Here is a 25,749-nt window from a genome sequence, read left to right as displayed (position 1 = left end):
ACCATTGTTTCCATGGTGCTTTACATGACAAGGGGTTACATACAAGTTACAGATATCACATACAGTAAACAAACTAACAATGACAGACTGATACAGAGGGGCGAGGACCCTGCCCTTGCGGGCTTACATTCTACAGGATTATGGGGAAGGAGACAGTAGGTTGTGGGTTGCAGGAGCTCCGGTGTTGGTGAGGCGGTAGCTTCGGTAGTGATGAGGCGGCAGCGGGATCAGTGCAGGCTGTAGACTTTCCTGAAGAGATGGGTTTTCAGGTTCCGTCTGAAGGATCCGAATGTGGTTGATAGTCGGACGTGTTGGGGCAGAGAATTCCAGAGGATGGGTGATATTTGGGAGAAGTCTTGGATGCGGTTGAATGAGGAGCGGATAAGTGTGGAGGAGAGAAGGAGGTCTTGGGAGGACCAGAGATTACGTGAGAGAAGATATTGGAAGATTAGTTCAGAGATATATGGAGGAGACAGGTTATGGATGGCTTTGTAGGTCAGTATTAGTAAATTGAACTGGATACGCTGAGGGAATGGGAGCCAGTGAAGAGATTTGCAGAGGGGGGAAGCGGAGGAGTAGCAAGGAGAGAGATGAATTAGTCAGGCAGCAGAGTTAAGAATGGACTGGAGAGGTGCAAGGGTGTTAGCAGGGAGGCCGCAGAAAAGGATGTTGCAGTAGTCAAGGCGGGAGATGATGAGGGCATGCACAAGCATTTTAGTAGATTGACGGTTGAGGAAAGGACGGATTCTGGAGATATTTTTGAGCTGGAGGCGACAGGAGGTGGAAAGAGCTTGGATGTGCGGTTTGAAGGACAGGGCAGAGTCGAAGGTTACTCCGAGGCAGCGGACTTCCGGTACGGGGGAAAGCATGATGTCATTGATTGTGATAGATAGGTCAGGTAAGGAAGATCTATGGGATGGAGGAAAGATGATGAGAATATTGGAACACTTTATCTGCTTATAATTAAAGGACCCTTCTAACAAGTAGGGTTTTTCCAAAACAGAGCTCCTAAAGCAGATCTGTTGCCAGATTTTACATTAGAAATGGTTTCCATTATTAAATGGATGACTTGATGGTGTTCTTACTTTGAAAATCCATGTTAGGATGTCTATGCAATTCTCATTTAAAAATGAGCATTCTACGAGATCAGATAGAGTCCAAGTGTATTCACTCTCCGCCAGCCCAGCTTGAATGACTGCTGCAGCTTGTTCTGAGCAGTGTGAGATCTCTGCAGGGAGGAGGGACATTGAGGAGCTAGGTGGGTGGAAATTGAGTGTAAACTTTTTTTAAAAGAATGTGTGATACCTAAAGACAGATCTGCCTTAAAGGAAGGAAGAACCAAGGAACTAAAGGTTCCTGTGGCTGGTTACTAGTGATGAGCGAACGTGCTGGGATAAGGTGTTATCTGAGCATGCTCGGGTGCTTACCTAGTGTCTTCGGCGTGCTCGGAAAATATGTTTGAGTCCCCGCAGCTGTAAGAACATTGACCTCATCAGTTGCCACATCAGTCATTCTCTTATTTCCAAAGTACCGGATCACTGTGGAAAAACCACGTGAGATCTACCATACTTTAGTTTTTATGCATGTTCCAGATTACTGAAAACCAAATTCTTCTCTATTTTGGAATTTTCTGTGTGCAATACTTTACTATAGCTTTATCTTTTTTTTTTTTTGCTATAAGCCACAAGTATTTTCTCTTTGAGCAATCCTGGCTATGTCCTTCCGCCTCTCGGGGTTGCTGCTTTGGCATTTCTAGGTGTAATGCTGATAATGGATGTGATATGACTCACGGATGAGTGTGCCGGTAATTTCCCGCTAATATCCCCATCTTGTTTTATTCAGAATGACAAGTCGACAGAAGACCTGCAGATAATTGGAGGGGAGGACCTGTCAAAATTGACTGGAAAGGTATTTCATGCATCATTTCACTTTAATATAAAGTGACTCCACTTAAACATTTACACCTTTCCCTACACACAACAAAAGCCGTATCCAGCTGATTCTCACTGGATGGGATGAAAATGTGGTATATGAGCAATGTTCATGTGACTAGTATTATTTCTAATTCAATAGGTGCTATCTATTGACTAAGGGTTCCGCTAAATACTAGCCCTGGCGTCACTTTCTTGTGCCAAATTATATTGAGCCTTAGCTAAATCACTTCTAAGAATGCCCTATTGGGTCACTTGGAGCTATTCACTTGACTGTACCAGTGTGTATCAGATCTTTGAAAAAAAAAAACTTGAAGGGAAACTGTCAGCAGGTTTTTACACATGGAAGTAGAGGTGTGACTGTAAAGGTGCTAGTCCACTATGAAAAATGAGACCTTTTTTCTAGAGATCCGATATGCCAGTCATGAGAAATTTAGTGGAGAAGATATATGCAAATCATACTGAAAGAGCACAGGGGGTGTGTCAATACACGGACAAGCTCCCAGTCCACTTCCATCTTGATTTGCATTTGACTTCTACAGTAGATTTCTCATGACTGACATATCGGATCTCTAGAAAAAAGGTCTCATTTTTGTTGGAGAATAAGCACCCATGCAGCAAAACCACTACTTCCATATGTAAAAAACTGCTGACTGTTTCCCTTTAAGGAGATATTCTCATGCTTATCGCATATCCACACCTTTTGGGATCTGCACCCTTCTTGAGAATGCGACCCTGTCTCGTGCCGTTGCAAATGGCTGCCCATACCCAGGTCTCTCTGTTTACTCTCAACTACCAGACATTTATGGCATATCCTGGGGGAAATCTACAGAGAATTGAAAATAAAAATATATATTGTAAAGTTGTATAATCGGTAATACCATAAAATGAGAGGATTTATAAAGAGGTCGTCTGAGATTAGAAATGGCGCCACCAGTGTCTGTGGGCTATACCTGGTATTGCACTGGTACAGACAAGTGTCGCTGTTTATGGAGAAGAAAGAAGTTTTTTCTTTTTAATGTAATCAGGGACAGCTCATTTATAACAATACCCTGTAACAGAATATCATGAAAATACCTGACAATTCATTTGAGTTTCTCTTTCTTCCAGAATGTCCTGATTGTAGAGGTAAGTACATTTGCGTTTTTTAATATTCTTTCTAGATCTTTTTTTTTTTTTTTCATGATATGGAGGCAGCCACCTATGGGGCCCGTTCTGCACTGTGCACGATCATTGTTGATGAGCTGCGATCCTATTGGGGGCTCTGTGCACAGAAATGCCTTCAGGACATGTTCACACATAGCGTTTCTGCTGGGTTCTTTCTATGTTTTTTAGGGGGGGGCAAAATTGTATTGTTTTCACAGTAGAAGCAAAATAAGATTTCTAAAATTTAATTCACACAGTGCTTTTTTTTTTTCTTTGTGTCTTTTGTGCTGCAGTATGTGTGTTTTATATAATTTTTTTAAACTGCTTTGAATGGGTAAAAACCCTTTCAACTGAATGCACAGAAAACTTTTTCTCCCGCCTTTTTTTTTTTCTGGCTCTTTTTTTCCCCGCCTTATTTCCATCACCTCTTTTCCCCCACCTCTTTTTTTCCCCTGCCTCTTTTTTTTCCCTGCCTCTTTTTTTCCCCTGCCTTTTTTTCCCCTGCCTCTTTTTTTCCCCTGCCTCTTTTTTTCTTTTGCCTCTTTTCTCTCCTGCCTCTTTTTTCCCCTGCCTCTTTTTTTTCCCCTGCCTCTTTTTTCCCCTGCCTCTTTTTTTCCCCTGCCTTTTTTTCCCCTGCCTTTTTTTCCCCTGCCTCTTTTTTTCCCCTGCCTCTTTTTTTCCCCTGCCTCTTTTTTTCCCCTGCCTCTTTTTTTCCCCTGCCTCTTTTTTTCTTTTGCCTCTTTTCTCTCCTGCCTCTTTTTTCCCCTGCCTCTTTTTTTTCCCCTGCCTCTTTTTTTCCCCTGCCTCTTTTTTTCCCCTGCCTTTTTTTCCCTGCCTTTTTTTCCCCTGCCTCTTTTTTTCCCCTGCCTCTTTTTTCCCCTGCCTCTTTTTTTCCCCTGCCTCTTTTTTTCCCCTGCCTCTTTTTTTTTTTTTCCCCTGCCTCTTTTTTTTTTTTCCCCTGCCTCTTTTTTTCCCCTGCCTCTTTTTTTCCCCTGCCTCTCTTTTTTTCCCCTGCCTCTTTTTTCCCCTGCCTCTTTTTTCCCTTGCCTCTTTTTTCCCCTGCCCCTTTTTTCCCCTGCCTCCTTTAACCCCCCACCTCTTATTTTTTTCTCTTTTCTCCAAGGGAAAACTTCAGTTTGGCAATATAAAGTATAAAAAAAAATGGTGCTCTCCTGTGGCTGACCTTCTTCTCAGTAGCACTTGTATGGCGACTACAGGAGTCTCAACAGGCTCTCGGCTGCAAATAGAAACCCATTGCCACATTGCGATCTTGTCCCAGGGGATGCCTGAATAAATGCCCCACCCAGGATCATGCTACTTAATTGCTGTTGTCAGAGATTGATTACACCATTAAAATGGTTAAATTGGAGCTGGCTGGGATTGCTACTGTTAATTAATAATTTGTCACGAAAATGGGAAAGGAGTTAAAGGAACATATCATATTTAAAATGCCATCTGTGCTGCAAGAGGAGATCAGTAGCCTGATATATCATTTTGCCATAAAAGATTCAGATTCAGTAGAGCTTGCAATCTATTAATTGAAATTTCAATTTATTTGCGATTTAAGAGTCCAGTGGGCGGTCCTATCTTTAATAGCGATCAATCGGTAGATGATCCCGCCCACTTGATTCAAAACCAAATAGACTTTTCCTGGAATCAATGTACTCGGCAAATCCTGCTTTGATCCACAGTACAGGGAGGGAGAGTAGACAGAAAGTTCCACATGACTGGTTACGATATGACTTTCTGTAGCCACCAATGGGGGGAAGTTTTTACATGCTGATATTGACCTCAGTGCCGTGCACTAATTTCCCCTTAGTGGTGACTGCAATATTTTGCACATATTATATAATATATATTAATATTATAAAATATATAATATTATTTTTTTATTTATTTTTTTTAAGACCGAGCCTCACAGATGTGAACAGTGGCCAATGCCATACTTGCTGTAAACGTTCTATTTCATGGCTTCTAGAACTACTCACACGGAGCATAAACTGCATTAGGCCAATTCACACATCCAAAGCGTTCCTCTGATTACTCGCCCCAGTAATATTTCTTGTACTATGAAGATAATTGGGCCTGACATAACTGTGCGGAGCTCTGCGCTCGCTCCCCGCCATGCGAACATGCCCATGTTAAATAACGATGTTGAAGCTTTGTGTCACCGATAGAACCAAGTCTAATATATGTTACACGGAGAAAGAGCCCGGACTATCGGATCTTGATGACTTCCCAAATTTGCTGTTTATTAAAACACCCTGTTACTTTAAAAATGAAAAAGTTGCGTACTTTGGCTGCGCCTCTGTACCTCTCCATCATAGTCGGCACTGTCCAGGCACAAACGGGTAACGAAAGGTCCAAATGACCCTCCGATGGGCTCGGGCTCTGAAACAATCATGGACACCAGAGATCCAGCAGAAAACCATTTATTTTAGACATGCCTTTAGAACTAATCACAGATTGGGACCGCCCACCGGACTCCTAAGAATAGAATGGGTGGGATTTAAAAAAAATAAAATCTAATTCTAGTTCAACTGAAGTATACCTCAATCTTTTCAGCTCCTCCTGTGTTGACACGATGGCGGACAGTGGAGGTTATATTGAATCTTTTCTTCCCAATCTATATATCAATCTATTTAGCTATATAATATGCTGCCTCCAGATCTGATACTATGTTCTATGTGACAAGTTCCTTTTAACTTATGACACTGTTATTAGAGAGGTAAAATAGTATAACGGAGGGGTTTCCACTTCTGGTGACAATTTTTAATTTTTTTTACTTAAATGCTGTTATTCGAGGCTAAAAAATTTCATTTTTCCAATTCAATTTGATTACATTTTGCACCATTTGGCTTTTACCTGCTCTTTGTTTCCTGGATATTCAACTTTCATGATGTCTGTGGTCATAAATCAGCGTAGAGGAGCAAAAAAAAAAAAAAAAAGAAAGATAGGAGTTACAAACTCTTCCATTGGCCTGTCATGATGAGCCCACTGACAGATTCTCCGTTAACTCATTCTGCATATAGACTCAGACAGTCCATCACGGAGGTCATAGGAGGATAATGGTGCAAAACTTGTAATGAAACCCAACTACCACAATGTTTTGTATATGCATTTAAATAAGAAAAATAAATGTACACAAAGGCGGAGAACACTTTAACACTAGATTTCTGTTCTGGGTACTGCCCATTTGTCTGTGACTTCACAGCTATAGATATTCAGCACACATCACTGTTATCTGTATAGAAAGATATTTAGAATTGAGAGTCCTCAGTGCTTGATACCTTTTAATGGCTAACTGAAAAGCTGGTAACGAACTGCAGCTTTCGAGACTACACAGGTCTCTTCATCAGGAATAGACTAAAACAAATTCTGAAGAATCACATATTTATGCACAACATGGCATAGAAAAAAAGGGTAAAACCATGGATAAGACAGGTGACATGAAGCAGAATTACCATGAGTGATAAACAGTTATGTCCATAAATATTGGGCCAGTTCTTAGATAAGGATTGTTTTATTGGGGTCGGGTTCTGTTGTGATGACCCCTCATAGTCTGAAGGGCAAGTTCCTTAGTTGATGTAAAAAGACATAAATCCATGCGACACATTCATTCCTGCACTAAGACTGTCAAAGGTCGTCATCAGTTTATATTCCCAGACTCTTCTGTCCTCTGAGATTTGAAGCTACCTTTTAACACAAGTAATTTCATGTCCATAATGTTATGATTTGGGAGACAGAAATGTATTGCCACAGGTAGATCCATTCTTTTTTCTCTTATTGTGTGGCGGTGAGAATTCATTCTTGTTCTAAGCTTTTGCCCTGTTTGCCCTGTATCTGTATAGTTACCCGGTGTCTTTATAATCTGCAGGATGTTATAGGAACCGGCAGAACGATGGAAGTTCTGCTAAGTCATCTGGAGAAGTACAATCCAAAAATGGTGAAAGTGGCAAGGTTGGTATCTGCACTAGATGGCTCTCTATACCCTTATATCTAGACCAGATTTTCTGCGACTACTTTTTAGTCCTATCCTAAACGATGTGCACTTGATAATGGCGCTAAACCTTTTTTTTTTTACAACCTTAAGGTAAAAATGGAGGAAAGGTACAAAGTTTTCTTGTCTATGATATTACCACAATTACAGTATATATTTTTGTCTAAAAACCATTGTTGTCATTTAAATCTTTTGCACCTTTTGCCATCTATATCCTCTGTGCTGTGGAATGAGTTAACTGAGGATCCATCAGTGAGCTCATTTTGACAGTCCAAGGAAAGATTTTCAAATGCCTTTTCATTCATTTTTTTAGCTCCTTCCAGTTGATTTGTGACCACATCAAAATTGGTTGTGTTAGGAAACCAAGAACAAAACCGTTTAAACATGTTTTAGTTTTTTTTTTTTTATGGAACCAAATTTTAAAACTTATTTTTAGACCCAAATACATGCATTTTAAATAATAATAAAAAAATAATATAAAATTGTCTCCAGAAATGAACGGACACTAAACCTAATCGACAAAAGTGTAAATTCAGCATGAAATATAGACTTATATGCAACAGCACACCACAATTAAAGGGGTTGTCCACTACTCGGACAACCCCCTTCTCAATCCTTATGTCTCCCCCAGTAAAATAATAATACTTATCCCCTTCGGTGTTGGTGCTATTCCAGCGGTGTCTGCACTCGCTCTCCCGGCCGTTACGTGAACCCTGCCATCAGTCACACTTTCCAAATCTGCTGCGTGTCAATTCTTTCAGCATTTTTCATCCATTAAAATGAATTGGAAAATAACGAATCGCAAACTTATTTTACGCAGCAATTTCCTGAAGAAAAATTTGCCGCAAAAATGAAATGTTTGCACATAGTCTTAGACTTCTTGGCCTGGAAACAGCCAGAAATCCTGCACAGAACAAAGAAGTAATCCCCTGCTGATCAGTTTTATCTTGGCTGGTGATTGGCTGAAGCCACGCCATTTTAGCCAATGAGCAGGGCTAAGTCACTTTTATCTGTCCTACTGCAGACAAGGAAAAGGGGGGAGGCTCCTGCTGCAACCATTTCCCATATGACTATATGAGAAGTTAAAAGGGCCAGGATTTTACCTCCCATCAATATAGTTTTTGTCAAACATCTAAACCTTACCCTTAGAGATTGTAGGACTTCTCCTAGCCTCCTTCATCCAGTACGTGGGTCAATCGGTGCCTGCTGGGGGTGTATTAAAGGGGGGCTGTCCACTACTTGGACAGCCTCTTGTTAAATGAAACAATGCCCCTCTGAAAATAAAAGCAGCACATACCCCCTCTCTGACCAGCGCTGTTTCAGCATTGTTTGCACCGTGTCTGCTAGCGCTCGTGTGACATTATTTCACATGAGCGCTGCAGCCAGTCGATTGTTAATATATAACCAGAATATGCTCTTGACACTTAAGTGTAGCCCCCCCACCACCTTTGTTTAAGAAAGTGATGTCCAAGTAATGGACCAGCCCTTTAATTTATGCAGATACGGAGGTTGTTGATTGGGTTAGCGATCCCAAGATCTCTACTATTGGATAAAACTTTGGGAGTGGCAAGAGATGAGCGAATCGGTTCAAGGAGGTGACTTGAATTTGCTGCAAATTTTATGCTTTTGAATCCAAATTTTTCATGCAAATTCTACGAAATGGCGGATGGACCCAATTTTTCCTGAATTGTGGAGAGTCGTAAAAGGGGATAAAAAAAAAGGTTAATGTTCTCGTCACTGTTTTCTCCCGTCCGCTCCTCCGCTCCCTACGGCCACTTCTTTCCTCTAGCACACGACGTGCTCCTCGGACACCTCCGCTCTGCACCGACACCGTGACGCATGTTTCTCGTACAACATTTGATAATAAAGAAACGCACATTACATTTTCTGGCCAAATTACGAGCGAATTGTTGAAATCGAATTTCACAAGGAAAGGAAATGGAAAGGGAAAGACATTGACGTTGGAACCACTGCTGCAATCTAAAAGCCAAGTAGAACTATGGCTGCCAAAAGTCGTCCCAGTGGATGGAGAACATCTGTTTCGCATGTTTCCTATGAATGGATGTGATTGGCTTTGTACATATAATCTATTCTTCATTTATTTTTTTCTTCTTCTTCCTTCCAGTTTGTTGGTGAAGCGATCGGCCAATAATAAATACAGACCGGACTGTGAGTCATTGGAACATTTCATTTTTATTGCAATGATTTTGATTTGATAGGGACTCTATAGCGACAGGGTCTGTTCCGCAGAACTGGCGCATAGCAAATGTGGTGCCAATATTCAAAAAGGGATCTAAAAGTGAACCTGGAAGTTATAGGCCAGTAAGTCTAACCTCTATTGTTGGTAAAATATTTGAAGGGTTTCTGAAGGATTTTATTCTGGATTATCTCAATGAGAATAACTGTGTAACTCCATATCAGCATGGGTTTATGAGAAATCGCTCCTGTCAAACCAATCTAATCAGTTTTTATGAAGAGGTAAGCTATAGGCTGGACCACGGTGAGTCATTGGACGTGGTATATCTTGATTTTTCCAAAATGTTTGATACCGTGCCGCACAAGAGGTTGGTACACAAAATGAGAATGCTTGGTCTGGGGGAAAATGTGTGTAAATGGGTTAGTAACTGGCTGAGCTGAGCTGACGGCGAGAACTGCAGTGCAGGTGACCGCCGAGACCTAGTTATCTCCGGTGGTCATCTGTAAGCTCCGCAGTGTCTGGATGTCAGGCTGGATGGAGGCATAATGCCACCGTTCAGCCAAAGGCATCCAGATGTAGCAGAGCTGGACTCGTCGTGGGACATTATGGATTACCTTCTCTGCGGACAGGTATGGTATAGTGTTGCTTTTTTATTTTACTTTTTTTTACAGGAGACCGAGGGCTTTGGGGAATTGGGTGTTGCAGTAACTATAGTTTAATTTAGAATATTAAAGAAGTCTCTGTCTTTATTCCAATTAAAGGACTTTATTCTGGCTGTGTCTTTACCATGTAGCTATAGTATTAGTAATGGATAGGTGTCTTATAGATGCCTCTGCATTACTAAGACGTGGGCTTGATGTCACCGGACAATACAAAGGTGACATCAACCCCACAAATATTACCCCGCTTGCCACCAATGCAGGGCAAGTGGGAAGAGTCCGGAAAAGTGTCACAATTGGCACATCTTTGGATGTGCCAAATGTGGGGCGGCTGCAGGCTGCTATTTTTAGGCTGGTGAGGGTCAAAATCCATGGGCCTCACCAGCCTGAAAATACCAGGCTGCAGCTGTCTGCTTTTTCCTTGGCTGGTTAACAAATATAGGGGGACCCCACGCTGTGTTTTTTTTGAGGGGATCCCACTATTTTATTATTTTTTTTTTTCCAATCCGCAGCGTCCAGATGTTACAGCATAGTGGAGGGGGATTTCATGAAATCCCATCTCCACTATGCGTGCAGGGATGCCTCCGGCTTTCCTGTGTATTCGCACATGCGGCGCGTCTTTCCAGACTGCAGTATGTCTATTTATCTTGCTGAGACTCTCAGTCTCCACAAGATAAATATCACAGTCAAATGTATAGGATGCGGTGATTCCGCACGGTTCAATGAACACATGCGAAACCACGGGAGTTCAAAAGCCGACAGCGCTTTGGATGGAGCAGACATGCCAATACTGACCGTGGACACATACCCTTAGAGTATGTGCACACACAGCCTTTTCGCTAGGTTTTTTTGAGCAGAAACTTCAAGTTTTTGAGTTTTTAGGAGGAATTTGAGTTTCCAGTCACATTTTGCTCCAAAACCTCTTTGTCTGCACATTCCCTCATTGTCAGAACTATACGGTAATTTTTCTCCAGCTTCCCCGGGGTGCGCACAGTAGCCAAGGTGATGGCTTACTATGCAAACACAAGGTTAGACTTGCCCCTGTGCATAGAATTTGCCCCGGGGGCAGAGCTGTGTGTCGCTGATAGTGGACTTATTCCTGTCTGCTGTTTAGTCAGCGTTTCATACAAGCTTAATTTTAAGCAAGGAGGGAGAAAATAAAATTCCTAGCGCGGCATTTCACAGATCGTATCAATATTTCCATTATAATGAAGCTTTGATGTTTAGAGCAGGAATGCAGAAATGTTACAATGTTCTGCCGCCTGGTAACAGAAATATATAGTTAGAACTTCGATCACCATTTAGTTTTTATATTTTATTTGTATAGTGACAACAAATTCTACAGAGCAGTACAGAGGTCATCCATCTCCATTCTGGTCACCATCTACATTCCAACTTATTGGAAAGTTTGGGTTTTTTTTTGTTTGTTTGGGGTTTTTTTTGAGGGTTGGAGGAAATGTAAGATTCTAGAGCAAAAACCAGGTAACACACAAAGTCTATGCAGATTTGAGCTCTGTTCACACATTGCGTTTTTTTGGAGAGAAAAAAAAGTGCAGATAAAGCAGGAGGTGAAATTCATTTATTTTTGCAATTTTCCCAATATAAACCATAATCTCTTGGAATCGTCACACGAGTATGGATGTTAGTATTTTTTTTTTACAATGTAATTTGCACTTACCTGTAGTTTTTTTTTTTTTTTTTTTTTTTTTAAAGCAACATCTTAATTAAATTACTGATATGCAAAAACCTGGAAGTTGCATCATGAATTTTTTTGGGTTGGGCACTAAACTTTATCAGCAACAACAAAAATGCAGCAAATACGCAGCAAAAAAAAAATGCAGCAGAATATGGCAGGAATATGGAAAGAAAAAAAAATTGTCTTCACCTTCATGTGGTTAACTGCATGTTTTCTAACGTTGACCACAAGGAGGCACTGTTCTGTAGAAGTCTATAGATTATCTCCTTTACCCTGTCTTATACCAGCCAAGAAAGTGGCGACAACCATATTACTGATGACAAAAAGTGATGGAAACATTAAAACCATTATGGTCAGGGTGTTGGGCCTCATTCACACATTTTTTTTTCTTCGTGTGCGATAAATACAGACCAAGTTTCATCAGTTTGGTCTGGGTGTCGTCAGGTTTCTCGTACGTAAAAAATCTTCTCCATCAGAGTCCGTAAAAATTGGACCGCACTTGGATGCTGTCCAACTTTTTTTTTATGGATCCGCAGACTTGCATCAGTAATCCTGATCCGACTCTGATCAAAATCAGACATGTCTACACGATTTTGCACAGACCCCTCGGTCCGAGGAAGAACCGGACATGTTAATGGCCTCATATATTATCAGGGGTCCGAGTCCTATCCTTGAAAAACACAACGCTCGTACAAGAAAAACTGAAGTCTGAATGAGGCCTTAAGCTTAGAGCATTTTATTCCATGTAAATAGGATGGATGTGAGGAGAGAACCAATTTGCTAATAAACTACATCATCCTCCGTCCTTCTATTTACTCAATTCTGATGCCACAATGTGAGTTCCTGCCCAAAAAAAATAGTGGTTGGAAATATTGGAAACATTTGGGTAGTAATTGCCTTAAAATCTCCATGAATTTTACTTTCGACAGATTTACAGACCGCGAATAGCTCATCGTGCCTTCTACTTGTGTCGCATCGTGCAGCAAGTTTACTTAAAGGGAATCTGTCATCAGGTTTTTGCTACCTCATCCGAGAGCAGCAGGATGTAGGAATAGAGACCCTGAATCCAATGATGTATCATTTAGAATACTTGGTGCAGGAGTTCTGACACAATCAGAGTTTTTAGATTTAGCAGTGCAGCAGAGCTGAGAAAGCTAACCCCACCCACATCAGTTAATCCCGCCCACACCAGGCTCTCTGAGTACATTGTATATTGATAGTGAGCTGCTTATCAGAGGAGGGGGCGTGGCCTATCTAGCATGCTCTTGCCAGCTAGTCAGGGCAAGGATAATCACCGGGTGATAAAACCTTCATTGAAAGTAAATAACAGCACACAGCTTGATAAGTGACACATTGCTGAAATCTGTGTTTCAGCCTCTATCTCCTGCTGACTTCAGATTACATAGCAAAAACCTGCTGACAGATTCCCTTTAATCTGATACATTGTCATACTGATCTCTGCCTACATAATTAGCGCTGACAAACTTGTCTCTGCTACATCTGTAATAGTGTTTCAATGTTGACAAATGAAATATCTCCATCTACCATTTTATATAATTTCTTTTTTCCTTTCTTATAGATATTGGATTTGAAATTCCCAATATTTTTGTGGTTGGTTATGCGCTAGACTACAATGAACACTTCCGAGACCTTCATGTAAGTGATCTTCACAATCATTGAGTGCTGAAATAATCTTTTTTCTGATCGAAGAACTTAAACAATAAATGAAAGGGGTAGAGGAGAGATAAAAGGGAATTTTTGTTTTCATTTTTTCAGAAACTCCACCATTTTTAAATAAGGACCCTCTAAATTTTCTACTTCTCTCCACTTAATGGATTAATCCAATGATCTGCCTTCAGAAGCGCACCGCTCCCCAGCCTCCTGACGTCCTGATGGCTGAGGAGCAAGCGCTCCTGAATGATTGACAGATCAGGAGAGCAGCACTGTTGCACAGCTGACCTGACACGTGCGCTCCCTCTGCAGCATCGGAGGAGCGCAGTGTGGCTGAAATTGGCCAGGACTAGGAGCTAACGGTGTGCTCCAGAGATACAATCAACTTCAGAGCAGCGCTTACAAGCTCTATAAGAAAAAGCTTGTAAGCTCTGCGCATATTTGGCCACTTCTGCTATACAGTAGCGACGACCGATTTCCTTTACAATAAGCAGTAAACAAAAAAAAAAAAATTTTGTGAAAATTAAAACTAAATTTTAATAAGCAAATTGCAAAGTTGCTTGTTTTTACAATTACTTGGCAATGATAGTCATGTTAGAAGATGAGAATAACCCCTGAATGGGTTATTCTCATCTCAGACATGGGGGTATGCCCAGGCTCGGACTGGACCACAGCCGAACAGGAGTGTTAGGCTACTTTCACACTAGCGTTTTTTGCAATACGTCACAATGCGTCGTTTATGGGAAAAAACGCATCCTGCAAAGTTGTCTGCAGGATGCATTTTTGCCCCATAGATTAACATTAGCGACGCATTGCCACACGTTGCAACCGTCGTGCGACGGTTGCGCCGTGTTGTGGCAGACCGCCGGGAGCAAAAAACGTTACATGTAACTTTTTTTGCTGCCGACGGACCGTTTTTTCCGACCGCACATGCGCGGCCGGAACTCCGCCCCCACCTCCCCGCACCTTACAATGGGGCAGCGGATGCGCAGGAAAAATGCATCCGCTGCCTCCGTTGTGCGGCGCTTTCACTGCTAGCGTCGGAACCTCGGCCCGACGCACTGCGACAGGCCGAGTCCGACGCTAGTGTGAAGGTAGCCTTAGGAGTCGAGTTCCCGCCGCTGCACAGGGGGAATCTCGAGCCGTGTCTGCTGCGGTCTCCCATTCTGCATCAGCCACAGTGGAGCCTGCTCAGCGGAGATGTCGGCCCCAGGGTCTCACTCAGCCTGATACTGTGCAAAGGGTTACTGCTGCCTTTTCAGGCTCTGCTATTGTACCCTGCACTGGTCTGCAGCGAGCAGGCTTTTCTGGGACTAAGTCCTGCTTTGCACACACTGAGCATGCCCAGGGTAAGATCTCTCAGTGGAGGTCTAGGGTCACATGCTCAGGTACTGCAGCGACTTCCATTGGTCCTCCAGGAAGGCCCTGTACCTGATCAAGTTCTGTGGCAGCCTTCCATTGGTCCTTCTTGGAAGGTCCTGTACATGCTGCAGCTATAAAAGGTTCGCATGGCCGCACGGCCATGCGCTAGTATCAGCTCATGTCATGAACTTGTTAATTGTGGTTGCGCCTGTATGTATGTGTTCAGGGACCCGGCTGAAATAAGCCCTTAGAATACCGGCAGCTCCGGTGAGGAGTGTTTGTGTGCTTTTCTGGGTGCGTGACCACTGACTGCCTCCAGCTCAGCAGTTAGCTGTGTTCCCCTGTGACACTAACAGGGCACAGCATCTTATTTCTAGCGACTCTGTGGAGTTAACAGAGTTCGCTTATACCGCCGCCATTTGCCAGCAGCAGGTTCCTCTCCTGCACGGTGGACCCCGGGTTGCGAACGCACCTTTTTATATATAACACTGGGTATACAACAAATATCTGAAGACTATTAGCAATAAAGGTCCCATATATCAAACACACTAAAGGGCTAAACTTGTTTGATATACTACAACAAAAGAAAGTAGGAAGAAAACCTATATTTACCCGTTAAAAAAATTCTCCTGATGAAGAGTTAACGAAACGTGCGTTGGGGCGGTGGGAACGCTGCAGGCAGCTGGGACAGTTACATGTAAGTTTATATACTGTTACCCTAGCTTCCCTTCTGTTGCAGATATGTGTTGGAAAGTTTTAAGCAATTAATCACAGTATATTTAGGGGACTATGTTATACTAATGCTACACTTTGCATGTCCTTTCACCTCCTGCATATGCCGATGTTCCCCTGCATGTGTATGCCACCAAGAACAACATCTGCAAGGAGTTTGTATGTTCTCCCCGTGTTTGTGTGGGTTTCCTCCGGTTTCCTCCCACGTTCCAAAGACATACTGATAGGGAATTTAGATTGTGAGCCCCAATGGGGACAGCGACGATAATGTGTGCAAACTGTAAAGCGCTGCGGAATATGTTAGCGCTATATAAAAATAACGATGTTGATGATAATGTATGCTTAGTAGCCTCCATTTTCTTATTCTTTTTTTTTTTGTGTATGTATGTATCAAGCCAATAAAGTATTTTTTAACGGGTAAATATGCTCTGTAGCATTCTTCCTACTTTCTTTTGTTGTTAAATATCTGAAGAATGCAGGTTCCATCTCACTAATTTTGAGAATGGAGGTCCCAGGCCTCGAATACTGGAGAGGAAACCAAGCATGCAAAGCTTACTCCTTTCACTTTTATGAGAGTTTCAAAAATAGCTTTTGCTATGCTATTTCTTTTTTTACTTCTAGCATGCACACACATGGTTTGGTTTTTTTTTTTGTCATCAGTATTTTGTGCTTTGCAATTTTTTTGGACATAGAGCGTGTCACTTTTTCTGAGTTTTTTTCAGCATTTTTCACCCATTGAAAGCAATAGGTAATGAAAAAAAGCAAGTACAGCAGTAAAAGAAACCCATTTATTTTTGTGATTTCTTTTTCCAGGTTATAACTATCTTGTCTTGGTCACCTGAGATGGTAGTTTGGATTAGTACAGTTGAATTAAATTAGTGATGCGTACAAAGTAAACATTGGCCAACAAAAGTGTGAGATTGAGCAATGCCTTTGGCTGACCAAGGTGTGAGATTGCACAGTGCTTGAGCAACTCAATGGCTGACCAAAGTGTGAAAGTTGAACAGTGTCCTACAAACTCAATGCACTGCCAGTGTCTTAGGTAAATTATTTCAGACCAATTCACCTCCCTCAGCTGTTGGTGTGCACTCAGGTCAGGGTGTAGGACCACACAGCTAGGCGCGGGATGCGCCGCTGACCCTACACAGGACTCCACACAGGCCCATAGAACCTATTACGGCCAGTCGTGTGCCCAGTTCTTCTTTACTCGGGACAGCAGCCCCTACTGGTTATACTGACAGGTCATGTCTTATACATAAGGGAGCACTTGCTTTTCCCACACTACCGCCACCTTTATGCGCTCATATCAAAGGACTAGAGTAACCCCATGAATAAGACCCGGGAGGGTCGAAACGTCGGGTTCATTGTCTACTTTTACCTATGTGGCAACCATCAATTTTTGTATTATTTCTTTGAATAAAATTGGCATATACCTTTTCAAGCACTATTCCAGTATTGAGTGTGCGGTAATTTTTCTCTATTATTAGCAGCAATGAACAGTCTCCGGATCTATCTTGGATCCTGTATTATCAGTTGTGTATAGATAAGTCACCTGTCATTGTAATCCTGCCTCTGATGATAATGAGCCTGCTGAAAAACTCTTCCTGAAAAAAACAAGCAGAGTCTAAAATAGCCCAAGTGACCAGTGTGAAAAGTACAAGTTTACTCATTTAGTATTTGAGATTTTTTTTTTTTAACAAAGATTATGACATGTAAAAAAAATATCATCGACAATTTTTGTTTTTTTAAAATACATTTTAACACAAAAACTTGATTTAAAAAAACGGGTAATTTTTGGATCATTCCTTCCCTCTACGTAAATGTTTCAATTCCATACTCCAATGTATGAGAGGGGCGATAAACTGCAAATAGGCTCCAGAGCTGAAATCTCTAAGGTAAGGGCACTGGTGGTCTAGGGCAGTAGAAGGGTTCTTTGTAATAACACCAGTTAGTTGGTGACTGGTGGGCAGTATAAAGGCTGAGCCTACTCTAATCTCATCCAGTAGTTCTTGCTATGATTGGGCAGAATCCACATTAGGAGAACCTGGAGTTTCCAGCATCTTTACATAATGCCTATCCTATGGAGGATCTAATACACTGAGACCTTTTTGGTGATCTATCCGGTAACATATGATAATTTTAACAATTCAGACAGATTACCTTGGAAACTGAACACACATGGAAGGATTAGGACTGTAAGACGGTGATATAACGAGATTTGTTGTGTTTAATTTTACTGTGTACAGAACGCATTTATATCTGTATAAGCCAATTATTACATGGGGATCGTAGACTATAAATACACAGCAGAAGCATCTGGGCGTCTGTGACATTTCTGCACTGCTGCCCTGTAGGATCCGGATATTCCCTGATGTACGGAGGTCGTTTTGCTGTAGTCCCCATAGCTGCTAAACCAAGCAATAGGAATCAACAGTGGTTTCCCGTAACGCACGTGCGCCACTGCTCCATCATTGTGTATAGGACTTCCATACAGGACTATGCTCTACTCCAACCAAAGGGGCATTTCAGATCCCCATTGCCGAGATTGTTCGGAGTGGGAGTCCCTGCAGTCAGACCACGTGTTGTGTATCCTGTAGATAATGAGATCTTGTTCATTTGGAAATCCATTGTTTAAATATTGGAGCCGGGTACTGATAAATAAAGGTAGATAGTGTAACATGAAATAAAGGTAGATAGTGTAACATGAAAAAATCCAATAGTCATATCCAAAAACCTAAAGTCAATGCGTTGCTGTGATTTTTAATTAATGTAACCATCTATAATCATTTCTCATTTTGGGTTTTGCAGCATTTATGTATCATCAGTGAAAAAGGCAAAGAAAAATATAAGGTGTGACAAGTGGTCGTCTGCAATAATCAACATCTGTAAAAGGAGAAAACCAAGTGAAACCTGAAAAGAACTGGAAAGACATTCTAATTAAAATACTCGCAATATTTCTTCTATACAACCTTGTGTACATTTCTCCTCCCAGTTGGATCTTTTTTTTACTTTAAGCATTTCATGTCCAGAGTTCATCCAGCAAAAGTCTGTATCATGGATGCGGCCCCGTTACTTTGCATGTCAATGGCTAAGGATGGACATTATGCAGCATATTGGCTAGTTCATGGTTAAAAGACTCCATGTACGGCAATCAGACTAGGTCCCTGGATCAATGCCCCATCGCAGAATCCAGTACCCATGACCGGTAATATATTTATCAATAAAGGCGTCCAGACTGTTGTGCTTGTTTATTCAATCTTCCATTACAACATCATGTGGCAGAGTGTTCCATAGTCTCTTACAGTAAAGAATCCATAGTCTCACTGCTTGAACAGGAAAAAATCACTTCCTGTGATAATGATTAAACCTTCCTTCCTTTCAGTCGTAGAAGATGCTCCTTTGTCATTGTTGTAGGCCTAATATGAGGCATACAGGTAGGACTGGTGTATCATTTCTATTACCTGTATGCCCATATTAATAGGTAATATACATCCCAGGGGGAACAGATTCCCTTTAATAGAGTTTTTTGATTAAAAAGGGAAATGATGGGGAATCAAAAAGAACAAACTAAGCATTACTTTGATGACCCTCTCTCTCCACTGCTCTACCAGGGTTTTCTTGATGGGTCTGCGGCGGTGGTGTCAACATATGACTTCGGCAGCCAATCAAAAGCATCAGCAGCTTTGAGCTGCCTACCTCAACATGAATCGATCAGTTGCAGGACTGCGGTCAGGAGATCACCACCGCTCAAGATGTTTAGCGCTATGTGTGGTGCTTGTATTATAAATAGTGATGAGTGAATATACTCGTTACTTGAGATTTCTCGAGCACGCTCGGGGGTCCTCCGAGTATTTTTTAGTGCTCGGAGATTTAGTTTAAAGCTGGAGTCACACATAACGATATCGTTAACGATATTGTTGCAACGTCATGCTTTTGGTGACGTAGCAACGAACCCGCTAACGATCTCGTTATGTGTGACAGCGACCAACGATCAGGCCCCTGCTGGGAGATCGTTGGTTGTTGGGGAATGATCAGGACCATTTTTTGGTCGCTGATCACCCGCTGTCATCGCTGGATCGGCGTGTGTGACGCTGATCCAGCGATGTGTTCACTTGTAACCAGGGTAAATATCGGGTTACTAAGCGCAGGGCCGCGCTTAGTAACCCGATATTTACCCTGGTTACCATTGTAAAAGTAAAAAAAAAAAAACACTACATACTCACATTCTGATGTCTGTCACGTCCCCCGGCGTCCACAGGGTTAAAACTGCTTTCGGCAGGAGCGCTGCTAATGCACGCGCTGCTGCTGAGATGCACTGACTATGTCAGCGCCGGCCGTAAAGCAGAGCACAGCGGTGACGTCACCGCTGTTACTGCCGATGCAGACACATTCAGTGCATCTCAGCAGGAGCGCTGCTAATCCACGCAGTTTTAACCCTGTGGACGCCGGCGGGGGACGTGACAGACATCAGAATGTGAGTATATAGTGTTTTGTTTTTTTTTTTACTTTTACAATGGTAACCAGGGTAAATATCGGGTTACTAAGCGCGGCCCTGCACTTAGTAACCCGATGTTTACCCTGGTTACCCGGGGACTTCGGCATCGTTGAAGACAGTTTCAACGATGCCGAAGTCGTTCCCCTGATCGTTGGTCACTGGAGAGACCACACAGTGACCACACAACGACTTACCAACGATCACGGCCAGGTCGTATCGCTGGTCATGATCGTTGCTAAGTCGTTTAGTGTGACTAAAGCTTTACTTGCCGTAGCTGAATGATTTACATCTGGTAGCCAGCTTGATTACATTTGGGGATTCCCTGGCAATCAGGCAACCCCCACATGTACTTATGCTGGCTATCAGGTGTAAATCATTCAGCTACGGCAAGAAAAACTAAAGGTACCGTCACACTAAGCGACGCTGCAGCGATACCGACAACGATGCCGATCGCTGCAGCGTCGCTGTTTGGTCGCTGGAGAGCTGTCACACAGACAGCTCTCCAGCGACCAACGATCCCGAGGTCCCCGGTAACCAGGGTAAACATCGGGTTACTAAGCGCAGGGCCGCGCTTAGTAACCCGATGTTTACCCTGGTTACCAGCGTAAACGTTAAAAAAACAAACACTACATACTTACATTCCGTGTCTGTCCTCCGGCGCTCTGCTTTCCTCTGCACTGTCAGCGCCGGTCAGCCAGAAAGCAGAGCGGTGACGTCACCGCTCTGCTTTCCGGCTGGCTGGCGCTGACACAGGATGCAGGAGGAGTGCAGAGAAGCAGAGCGCCGGGGACAGACAGCTGAAGGTAAGTATGTAGTGTTTGTTTTTTTAACGTTTACGCTGGTAACCATGGTAAACATCGGGTTACTAAGCGCGGCCCTGCTCTTAGTAACCCGATGTTTACCCTGGTTACCAGTGAAGACATCGCTGGATCGGTGTCACACACGCCGATCCAGCGATGTCAGCGGGAAGTCCAGCGACGAAATAAAGTTCTGGACTTTCCTCAGCGACCAACGATCTCCCAGCAGCGGCCTGATCGTTGGTCGCTGTCACGCATAACGATTTCCTTAACGATATCGTTGCTACGTCACAAAAAGCAACGATATCGTTAACGATATCGTTATGTGTGACGGTACCTTAAATCTCCGAGCACTAAAAAATACTCGGAGGACCCCCGAGCGTGCTCGAGAAATCTCAAGTAACGAGTATATTCGCTCATCACTAATTGTAAAGCCATCCCTTTTGAAAAAAAAAAAAAAAACTATTCCAGTTAATTGTCCTCTGACCTTTTATCCAATAATTCCTAACATTCTTATTTGTACAGGGAGGCCCTAATTAATCAAAGTAGTAAAAAATTAAATTAAATTGTGCTCCCTGCCCCACAACCCTCCAGCGGCACCCTCATCAGTGGTCTGTTCTGTCTCCAAATCGCCGCTCCCTTGGAAGTTGTACGTTTAATACAAGGAAAAACTTGTCAATGACTAGAAATCCATGGCTGCCTTTACCAAAAATGCAGTTCCACTCTAGTCTCCTGGCTATGACTAAGGCCGGAGTCACACTACAGCGAGATACGGCCGAGTCTCGCAGGTTAAAACCAAGCTCTGGCACCGGCACTCCGGAGCGGAGCGTGCGGCTCCATGTATTGCTGTGCGGCTGCACGCTCCGCTCCGTAGTGCCGGTGCCAGAGCTTGGTTTTAACCTGCGAGACTCAGCCGTATCTCGCTGTGTGTGATCCCGGCCCAATATTCCTGCTCAGCTCCATTGAAGCTACTTGGTCTAGAGATGGGAAAACCACAGTCACCCTGCAGACGGGGCGGGGGCTGCACCATTTTTGGAATTTAGCAACCATGTTTTTCAGTTACTTGGAAATCATTTTGACGGGTCGTTTGAAATTTTTCATCGGATTTTTCCCAAAATGTAGATTTGCGCTAATCACAATACACAGAGAGTGAGAAGGAGATTTTTTTGTGAGGGGGTAGAAGATTGAACAGTGTTTGAATTCATTTCAAAAACCTGACCTGCACATCCAAACATAGACTGAGTGTGAACAGGTGCTGAACCCAGAGTCGCCAACTCGTATATAGTTAAATAAATAGGGCAGCACACTGCAGCGCCAAAACATGCAAACTTGAAAAAACGAAATTTGAACTGCATTACTGCACTAGAAATATGAAAAATGAGAGCTTTTAGCGCACAAAAATGGCCAATTTTATGTGTACCTCGTAGCCACGTTAAGGCATCTCTCTTATACGAGGTCCTACGTTTGACCTACCTCACTGAGAATAAACGTCTCCATCTGAATGGGTACATGTAAAAACCTCTTCTTGGACTCAAATTCTCTCTCTATGTGGAGGGGTATTGGACCTACTATAATTAAAACACCTGAAGCTAGGAGGCAAGGAGTGCACGATCAGAAGGCTAGAGAATACATTTCAAAAACCTGACCTGCACATCCAAACATAGACTGAGTGTGAACAGGTGCTGAACCCAGAGTCGCCAACTCGTATATAGTTAAATAAATAGGGCAGCACACTGCAGCGCCAAAAAAGTGTTTGAATTCACTCATAAGTTACCATTCGTTTAAGGAATTTCGACTTGAACTCGATCCTCTGTGGATTGATCCGTTCATCTTTAACTTTCAATGTTGGAATCTGTTGGTCAATAGTTTGTCAGGAAATGAACTCAACGTAATATATAAAACATAAATCAGACGATGACGTTCCCTCTGGTGGAAATATGTAAGGCTCATGGCCTAGGAGGACGAGGAGGAGTATCCTCCCGAATTGCTTCATGTGTCTCTCCAGCCACCTGGTGACATGTCATCAGATCTGGAGATGAAGCCGGGTGATCAGCTGTGAAAGTGACCCATCAGCAGCTCAATTAATGACCCTCCACTTTGTGCCTTGTAGACTGTATGGAGAAAATGAGGGGATCAAAGGAAGAGTTCTTTGAAGTCCGTGTGCATGTCATAGTCTGGGAATGCATAAAATTAAGATTATTCTCTAACCACAATTTTCATGACAATAGTGCAGTTAAAGCCCAAATCCCTCCGACCCCAGCTGCACTTTGTAATATAGAGATATCGCCTTATTCCTGAATCCACAATGCAGATGATTAAAAACACTTTACATGTTCCTTACAGAAATGTGTATATCCTACATTATAATGCTGCTGCCCAGAATAAAACCACAAATTGGCTGCAAACTCTGTGGTAGCGCTGAGGTTCTGCATGGAAACTGGTTCATACAAAATACAACAAAATTCTTTATAGATTTCTATGGGTGAAACGGCTTTTCTGGCGCGCATCCCAGTTTTCATTAATCATCTCCATTGTGTTTTTCAATTTTTCCACTGAGTTTTCTGGGTTCATTCCATATACCAAAAAAAACCAAAAAACATACGAATAGTAAAATTCAGTATTGCTATGGCGTTGTTTTGGCCTTCAGGAGGTGTCCATAGGATAAGGCATCAATGTCTGATCAGTGGGGGTGCGACCCGGTACCTCCGCCAATCAGCTGGAGCACCAGGAACTGCTCACTTACGGAACTGGATAGCAGAGCGCCGTCAACTGTATAGTGGCCGCGTTTGGGTACTGCACATCCGCCCACTATTCAAATCGATAGGGGACGGATGCGTAGTACCCACTCGTGGCCACTATTCCGTCTGTGTAGCTCTGTAACTGAGCAGTACTGGTCACTGACATTGGGAACCGCTGATCATCGGGGGTTAACGTTTTCGTTTTTTGCTCCCCCCTTCTTCCCAGAGCCATAACTTTATTATTTTTCCACCAATATGGCCATGTGAGGGCTTGTTTTTTTGTGGGACAAGTTGTACTTTTGAACGACACCATAGGTATTAACATATCGTGTACTGGAAATCGGGGAAAAAAAACAAAATTCAAGTGTGGCGAAATAGCAAGAAAAGTGCAATTCCACAGTTGTTGCTGTTTTTTGTGTGTTTTTTTACCGTGTTCACTTTATGTTGATTCTGACCTGCGATTATAAGGTCATTGACACCAAGCGTGTCTAGGTTCTAATTCTAACGTTTGGTTAAAAAAAAAAAAATGGTGCCATTTTCCGTGACCTGTGGCGTCTCCATTTTTTGTGATTTGGCGCTGGGTGCGGGCTTATTTTTTGCGTGCTGAGCTGATGTTTTTATAGATACCATTTTGGTGCAGATACGATCTTTTATTCGCCCGTTATTGCATTTTATTGCAATGTAGTAGTGACCAAAAAAACGTAATTCTGACTTTTGAGGGTTTTCTTCGTTACACCGTTTAGCGATCGGGTTACTTCTTTTTTTTTTTACATTGATAGGGCGATTCTGAATGCAGCGATCCCAAATATGTTTATATTTTTATATTTTTTTTATTGTTTTAATTTGAATGGGGCGATAGGGGGGTGATTTGAACTTCTATATTTTAATTTTTTTTAAAATGTTAAATTTTTTTTATAGCTTTTGCATGCTTCAATAGTCTCCATGGGAAACCTAGAAGCTGCACTACTTCGGTCGCCTCTGCTACACACAGGTGATGATCAGATCGCCTGTGTGTAGCAGAAATGCTCACTTGCTACGAGCGCCGACCACCGGGCAGTGCTCATAGCAATTTGGCTATGACAACCATAGACGTCTTGTAGAGACCCCTGGTTGTCATGCCAACCCATCCGTAACCCACAATCATGTGATGGGGTCACCGATGGGCAGGATTAGTGGTTCGGCTCCGGTAAGTGCAAGTTAAATGCCGCTGTCCGAAACTGACAGCGGCATTTAACTAGTTAACAGCTTCGAGTGGATTGTGATTCCACCCGCGGCTGTTGCGGGCACATGTCAGCTGTATATATCAGCTGTCATGTGCCCGGTAAGGGGCGCACCAAAGATGGGGAGTCTGACATCAGCGTACTATTACACCCGATGTCAGAAAGGGGTTAAAGTCCTGGACAACACTTTTCAGAAAATGGTGCCATAGCCCTGATTTAAGTGTAGAAAAAAAGTGTAGCCCTGATTAAAGGGGGCAAAGGCAACTAGTGCATTTTTCCTGGGTTCTAGGTGGCAGGAGGTGCCAAAAAGCCAACTTTGATAGAGCCAAGGTATTTGGATACAGAGTGAGAGAAGTAGATAAGATGGCTCAAAATGAGTTTGCCACCCTCTTCCAAATATCACACTTTTACAATATGGCTACAAGTTGAACTGTTTAGGACAGTGCTAATGCCATGTTAAAGGGAACCTGTCAGCAGGTTTTTGATATGGAATCTGACAGCAGAATGATGTAAGGACAGAGAGCCTGATTCCAACGATGTCTCACTTAGTTTACTGGGTGAAGTCGTTGCGATAGAATCACAGTTTCTCTGCGCAAAGCTCTGAATGCTGAGCTCTGTATAACCCCACCCACACCACTGATTGGCAGCTTTCTGTGTGTACTGTATAGTGACCGAAAGCTGCTAATCAGTGGAGGGGAGGGGTTGGACCAGGAGGCTAGTCCTCTAGTGATAATCTCCAGCTGATAAAACATTAATTTTTATTTAAACAGCAAAAGAGAGTCTAGTAAATTTTTCTGGCGTCACCGCTGTGCTCTGCTTTACGGCCGGCCGGCGCTGACAGTCAGTGCGGGAAGCTGAGGCTGGGGGACGTGACAGACACCGGAATGTGAGTATGTAGTGTTTGTTTTTTTTTACTTTTACAATGGTAACCAGGGTAAACATCGGGTTACTAAGCGCGGCCCTGCGTTACCAGTGAACACATCGCTGGATCGGCGTCACACACGCCGATCCAGCGATGACAGCGGGTGATCAGCGACCAAAAAAAGGTGCTGATCATTCCCAGCGACCAACGATCTCCCAGCAGGGGCCTGATCGTTGGTCGCTG

At 42.8% G+C, this 25,749-nt stretch overlaps 1 protein-coding gene across 2 annotated transcripts in view; it reads left to right on the top strand.

Moving 5' to 3' along the window:
• The window catches only part of PRTFDC1 (phosphoribosyl transferase domain containing 1), a 40,574-nt gene extending 21,940 nt beyond the window's left edge, over positions 1-18,634 (top strand). For both annotated transcript variants that reach the window (XM_069729585.1, XM_069729586.1), the window contains exons 5-10: positions 1,843-1,908; positions 3,042-3,059; positions 6,955-7,037; positions 9,203-9,246; positions 13,209-13,285; positions 18,203-18,634. In XM_069729585.1, coding sequence (XP_069585686.1) covers positions 1,843-1,908; positions 3,042-3,059; positions 6,955-7,037; positions 9,203-9,246; positions 13,209-13,285; positions 18,203-18,250 — 336 coding nt within the window. In that variant the 3' untranslated portion in view covers positions 18,251-18,634. The remainder of the gene's footprint in view (positions 1-1,842; positions 1,909-3,041; positions 3,060-6,954; positions 7,038-9,202; positions 9,247-13,208; positions 13,286-18,202) is intronic.
• The last annotated feature ends 7,115 nt before the right edge of the window (positions 18,635-25,749 follow it).

This window comes from Ranitomeya imitator, chromosome 6 (assembly GCF_032444005.1).
Source record: "Ranitomeya imitator isolate aRanImi1 chromosome 6, aRanImi1.pri, whole genome shotgun sequence".
Lineage (NCBI taxonomy): Eukaryota > Metazoa > Chordata > Amphibia > Anura > Dendrobatidae > Ranitomeya > Ranitomeya imitator.
The sequence above is the reverse complement of the archived record's forward strand: the minus strand, read 5'-3'. Positions and strand labels throughout refer to the sequence as shown.